The sequence below is a fragment of the Papilio polytes genome, unplaced genomic scaffold (assembly GCF_000836215.1).
Source record: "Papilio polytes unplaced genomic scaffold, Ppol_1.0 DF823823.1, whole genome shotgun sequence".
NCBI classification, from domain to species: Eukaryota; Metazoa; Arthropoda; class Insecta; order Lepidoptera; family Papilionidae; genus Papilio; species Papilio polytes.
In genome coordinates this window covers 422,133-427,517 of record NW_013525381.1, presented here as the reverse complement: position 1 = coordinate 427,517, position 5,385 = coordinate 422,133, and the positions used below count along the sequence as shown (strand labels likewise).

The 5,385-nt window shown below is 33.3% G+C and overlaps 3 protein-coding genes across 3 annotated transcripts in view; 2 read left to right on the top strand and 1 right to left on the bottom strand.

Annotated features, from left to right (window-relative positions):
* Window positions 1-915, top strand: LOC106103402 (40S ribosomal protein S2; the record flags this gene model as incomplete). Its single annotated transcript, XM_013283158.1, is given in 2 exon segments — window positions 1-374; window positions 616-915. Coding segments are annotated over 2 exon segments (641 nt in total), but the record flags the coding sequence as incomplete, so codon positions are not given.
* Window positions 916-1,088: 173 nt separating this feature from the next.
* On the bottom strand, window positions 1,089-3,384 carry LOC106103401 (N(4)-(Beta-N-acetylglucosaminyl)-L-asparaginase). The gene is made up of 6 exons (XM_013283157.1): window positions 2,949-3,384; window positions 2,727-2,880; window positions 2,287-2,515; window positions 1,682-1,863; window positions 1,501-1,608; window positions 1,089-1,341 (listed from the first exon to the last, which is right to left on the bottom strand). The coding sequence occupies exons 1-6, from the start codon at window positions 3,064-3,066 to the stop codon at window positions 1,110-1,112; spliced, it is 1,023 nt and encodes a 340-aa protein (XP_013138611.1). The 5' UTR covers window positions 3,067-3,384; the 3' UTR covers window positions 1,089-1,109.
* A 389-nt stretch (window positions 3,385-3,773) lies between these two features.
* LOC106103403 (adenosine deaminase-like protein) overlaps window positions 3,774-5,385 on the top strand; it is a 2,757-nt gene continuing 1,145 nt past the window's right edge. The window contains 4 exon segments of the mRNA XM_013283159.1: window positions 3,774-3,950; window positions 4,058-4,206; window positions 4,497-4,685; window positions 4,951-5,265. Of these exon segments, the coding sequence (XP_013138613.1) occupies window positions 3,900-3,950; window positions 4,058-4,206; window positions 4,497-4,685; window positions 4,951-5,265 (704 nt within the window). The 5' untranslated portion in view covers window positions 3,774-3,899.

Genomic DNA, 5,385 nt, shown 5'->3' with positions numbered 1-5,385 from the left:
AATGGGTGCCCGTCACTAAACTGGGCCGCCTAGTACGCGAAGGCAAAATCGACAAGCTTGAGAGCATCTACCTCTTCTCTCTCCCCATCAAAGAGTTCGAGATTATCGACTTCTTCCTTGGCGCATCGTTGAATGATGAGGTACTCAAGATCATGCCGGTACAGAAACAAACCCGTGCCGGTCAGCGCACCCGTTTCAAGGCGTTCGTTGCCATTGGAGACAACAACGGACACATTGGTCTCGGTGTCAAATGCAGCAAGGAAGTGGCCACAGCTATCCGTGGAGCGATCATCCTTGCCAAATTGTCTGTCCTCCCAGTCCGCAGAGGTTACTGGGGTAACAAGATTGGAAAACCACACACTGTACCTTGCAAGGTAAATGAACCTACTTTTTATGTAAATCATTATTATTTATTAGAATGAACTGATCATGTGCTGTTTCTAGATTTATAAAGAAAATCTTCTTAATTTTTTATGATGAGAACCAAAATCATTTCATTCGTGGTATCCTCTTGAGGTTTTTCCAATGAAGCTTTATATGCGTCTGAATTAAACTTTCACTTCAAAAAATTGTTATAGTATATGGACAATTCTAATTGCTATTAATTAATTACAGGTGACCGGAAAGTGTGGGTCTGTCACTGTAAGGCTGATCCCGGCTCCCCGTGGTACTGGTATTGTGTCTGCTCCAGTTCCTAAGAAGCTGCTTCAGATGGCTGGTGTACAAGACTGCTACACATCTGCTCGTGGTTCCACTGGTACGCTGGGTAACTTTGCTAAGGCCACTTATGCGGCTATTGCAAAGACCTATGCTTACTTGACACCTGACTTGTGGCGTGATATCCCACTGACCAAGTCACCATATTCGGAATTAAAAGTTTAAACTAATAACAAAAATAAAAGTTTGACACATGAATTTTCCTCTTTTATTAGAAATCAGTACCTATCTTTGTAGAATCAATAAAACTTATTTGACACCATGTTTGAATAGATTTAAAAAAGGTGTCAGCAAATGGGTTGGTAAAAGTGCTCTTCTCACATCTCTGGAATAAAAACATTTTTATAGGGAAAAAATGTTGAAACACTACATTTTATTGACATCATATTTATTTAGACACAGTTCACAGTATGTACTTTATACTTGGCATGAGAATTATCATATACAACAAAAGGGAATGGCAATCCTTCTAAACCATGACATGCTGCCCCATATTCCCCATCCTTATTCAATGCTACTACAGCTCCCATAAATTCTGGGTAATATTTTTCTATCCTCCTAATTGCAGTTTGTGCAGCTTCTGTTGGTGATGATCCACGACGCATTTCTTCCACAGCTAGAAAACTACAAGCAAAAATTAAAAACAATTATTCAATTGACCATTATTGACATTGACAGTGTATGGACTTAGAACTAACCTCTAATAATGAGAGTTGTTTCATACTTGTTTATGCCATTTTACTAAGTAGAAAATACATCACCTGTGTTGAATATTATAAGTACCTGGGCAAAAACCTTAACATAATATCCCCATCTCCTGTAGCAGTTGCTGCTCCTACTTCATTATCAGCATAAGCGCCAGATCCTGGTATTGGCGAGTCACCTACTCTTCTATAAAGAAAGTAAACCTCAATTTTTTTATTAGAAAACTGGAAACAGATTACTGATGAATATTTTTAATTACCCAGGTATTTTAAATTTGGCTCCATTTGTTGATGTCCCTGCAGCTATATCTCCATTATTATCTATTGCCACCATGCCAATAGTGTCATGATTGTATCTATCCACTTCCATATATTTTATTCTTTCTTTAGACATGTGATTATGATATGGTCCACAGTATTTGTTAGGATTGGGTTTGACATTCTATGATTAGATAAAATTATTGAAGTGTTTTTAAGATATAAGAGTATTAAGTGCACATGAATTTGGAAATTTGTACATTACATTTATAGCCCTAACACATCTTACTAATATTATTTTAGATAAATGGATGTTTGTTTGAATTTGTTGCCTAAATGGCAGAACAGATCTTGATGAAATTTGCATAGATGTAGAGGATAGCCTGGAAACACACATAGGCTACTTACTTTTGTTTTTTTTTTATTACACACAGCCGTAAGCTAGTATTTAAATAATATGATGTGCACTGTTCTGTCACATATTTCAATTGTAATATTCTCCTTTGGACACCATCAAAAATATTTTCAAGAAAGATAATTTTGTGTCAAGTGTGTCAATATATTAAAGTTACACATAGATTTATATAAAGTAAACCAAATTAATTACCATCCAAAAGTTTGGTTGGCAATTATTTTCATTAGCCCATGTAGACCAAAGCTTTTTAGATTCTGGGGTAGTGAGGGACTCCTCATGAAATCCCATTTGCAAAGCAAACTGTGTAGCTTGACTTCCAACCAGTATTGAGTGTTTTGTATTGTCCAAAACATGTCTAGCAACACCAACTGCATTCTTTATCCTGCGCAATGCACCAACAGCACCCACATTCATTGTACTCCTGTAATGCAGGAGTTCAATACTAGATGTAATTTATAAACTTGTACATGACTAAAAGAATAAAACCAGCCAGTTTATAGAGATTTTAACCATTTGGAAATGAATTTGTATATGATGGGAGTAATTTAATGGGTTTTATTTACTTTACATGCATAGATAACAATTACTTAGTGTACATTTTGAACATTTTATATATTAAAGAAAAAATATACCCATCCATTAATAGGGCATCCAATGTAGTCTCACCATCTTCATCTGGACTTCCACCATAGCCCACAGTGCCATCACATTGTTGCTCTTCACATACTGAAGCACCTTTTTGTATAGCATCCAGAGCTATCCCACCATCCTTTAGTACTTCCCAAGCTGCCAAAGAAAGAAACATTAACTATGCCAGTTTGTTTAATTTTTAATCAAACATTAAAAATATTTACCAGCCACTGTAGCATTAACGAAAGTCCAAGTTGTTATAACAATTGGTTTACTTGGTGTGCAGTTTGTTATAAAAGTTAAGAATATTAATGAAAGTAAAAGTAGATTATTGTCATACATTTCTTATCAGAATGTTACACGAACTTTAACATTTAACAACACATTTGTAAATTAATAACATTTGGTGTGACAATTGACTAGTTATTTCGTCTATAAATAGAAGAATGTTAATAAAAAGCCAATAAATATTGGTTACTTATTTCATAAATGTTAAATTTGACAAACAATGTTACCGACAAATAACTACTGGCGAAAACCAAATAAATATAAAGTTTTGTAACTATTTATGTATCTATAAAATGTACATAGAGATAACAACAATGATAAGGTCGGTTATATTTTAACTGTGTTATTGTTTGTATTTGTTTGTACGGTTTGACAAGAAAAAATTTTGGCAGTTGTTTGACATTACCAAGGGCGACGACGACAACAAGAGGGTTTCCTTTCCAGTAAACGAAAATTCCCTAACTTCCAAAATTATTTTTTAATTCCCGTAATTACTATTAAAATATATTTACATAAACAGATATAGCTCTAGGGTTATTCAGGAATTAATTACAATTTTTATTATATTCCACATCATCAACAACAATTAGTCGCATGTTATCGTCATCGGGGCCTAATGCCCTAACGGCCCTAACCTAATATAAAGCAAGACGAAACTATACGTGATGTGTTTTGCTGATTTCGAAAATATGAAAATGGCAAAATATACACGAACAGCTGCTGACCTCTTATTGGTCAATGTATGACACTGTCAAGATGACATTGTTAGTTTCTACTTTTACCGTTAGCCAAAACATCCTTGTATGTTGTTTTTGTCAATAACAACGACTTAACAATCATCCTGTTTTATTGTTTTTAGTTAAACTGAAAGTTATTTCATCTATAAAATGAATATTATAAATGATATGAATCAGTTTTGTCATGCCCTACCAAAAGTTGTAAGTACGAAAACAATTTGTAAAATGTAAACATTGATTTAGGCGCTAAAGTTTTGAATGGTTTTGAGAACATGAAGGAATTATTAATTATTTATAATAATTTTCAGGAATTACATGCTCACTTAAACGGATCTCTCAGTCGTTCTACAATGCTGCAATTACAAAGACAATACGCTGATGCAGGAATATCAGATAAAACGAATGCATTTTTTGATGAATTTCAAATTGGTGCTGGGGATACTAGGAATTTGTCAGAGTGAGACCTATTTTTTTTTATTAAATATACATTTAATCTGATAGATAGAAAATATTTTAAAACGGGCTAACTTTATTCAGTACTAGCTTTCACGCTTGACTTTGTTGAGGCAGAATAAAATACTGAGTAAGTAGCCTGTCCATTCTTCTATACTATATTCTTCATCTATGTCAAATATCATCGAGATACATGGAACTATTCTGAAGTTATGTAATATCAAACATTCATCTATTCAAACTTTGTTCATTTAAAATAATAAAATTAAATATATTTTTTCATTAACATTTCAGTTGCTTTCAAGTATTTAATATAGCTCATACATTGACAAGTACTCCTGAAACTCTAGCATTAGCGACAAGTCTTACTCTAAAAGAATTCCAAGACGATGGCTGCTGTTATATTGAACTGAGGAGTACCCCAAGAGACACTAGCCATATGACAAAAAGGCAATACGTTGAAACCATTGTACAGACAATGCAGTAAGTTTAATCGCAATTTTTGTCTTTAGAGTGTTAATTTGGCACTTAATATGTTTTATTCTATTTTTATTAATATTCGACTGACTTCCCAAAAGAAGGAGGTACTCAATTTATCTGTATGTTTTTTTTTATACATATAGATTAAAAGTTGGTTACTAAATTAGATGAATCAGCTTTAATTATTTTTAATTAAAACATTATGAATCTTATTAATCTGAAAAAAATATATTTTTCTTAGCTTGTGTTATTGTCTTGTTTGTTACAGAAATTCATCTGAAGATTTGAATATAATTTCAGCATTTATTATTTCAATAAATAGAAGTAATGGGATTTCTGAGGCAGAAGATATAGTTAATATTGCTATTGAGTACCATAAGAAGTTCTCAGATATTGTTGTGGGTCTTGAACTCAGCGGCAATCCGGCCCTTGGGAAGTTTGAAGACTTCATTAGCATATTTGCAAAAGCAAGAAATGCTGGCTTAAAAGTAATATTTGCAAAAACATGTTGATTGTTTAAAAAGCAAATAACACTCGGACTCTTTGATTGTCAAGTCACATTACCTATGTATTATCACTGCATAGTATTAAAAAATAATCAAGTAGCCTATGAATTATTTAAACTTTCGTGAGACATTTTATAATTAATTATTTACGGCTTACTCACGTATACTTTTCTTTTTCCGGTGACGGCACCGACCAG

Bases quoted from the DNA above. Each gene is read 5' to 3' on its own strand.
- LOC106103401 (XM_013283157.1), bottom strand. From the start codon at position 3,066: ATGTATGACAATAATCTACTTTTACTTTCATTAATATTCTTAACTTTT. The intron at 2,881-2,948 runs GTAAATATTTTT...TTTCTTTGGCAG, and splicing joins CGTTAATGCTACAGTGGCTG to CTTGGGAAGTACTAAAGGAT. The intron at 1,609-1,681 runs GTAATTAAAAAT...CTTTCTTTATAG, and splicing joins GCCAAATTTAAAATACCTGG to AAGAGTAGGTGACTCGCCAA.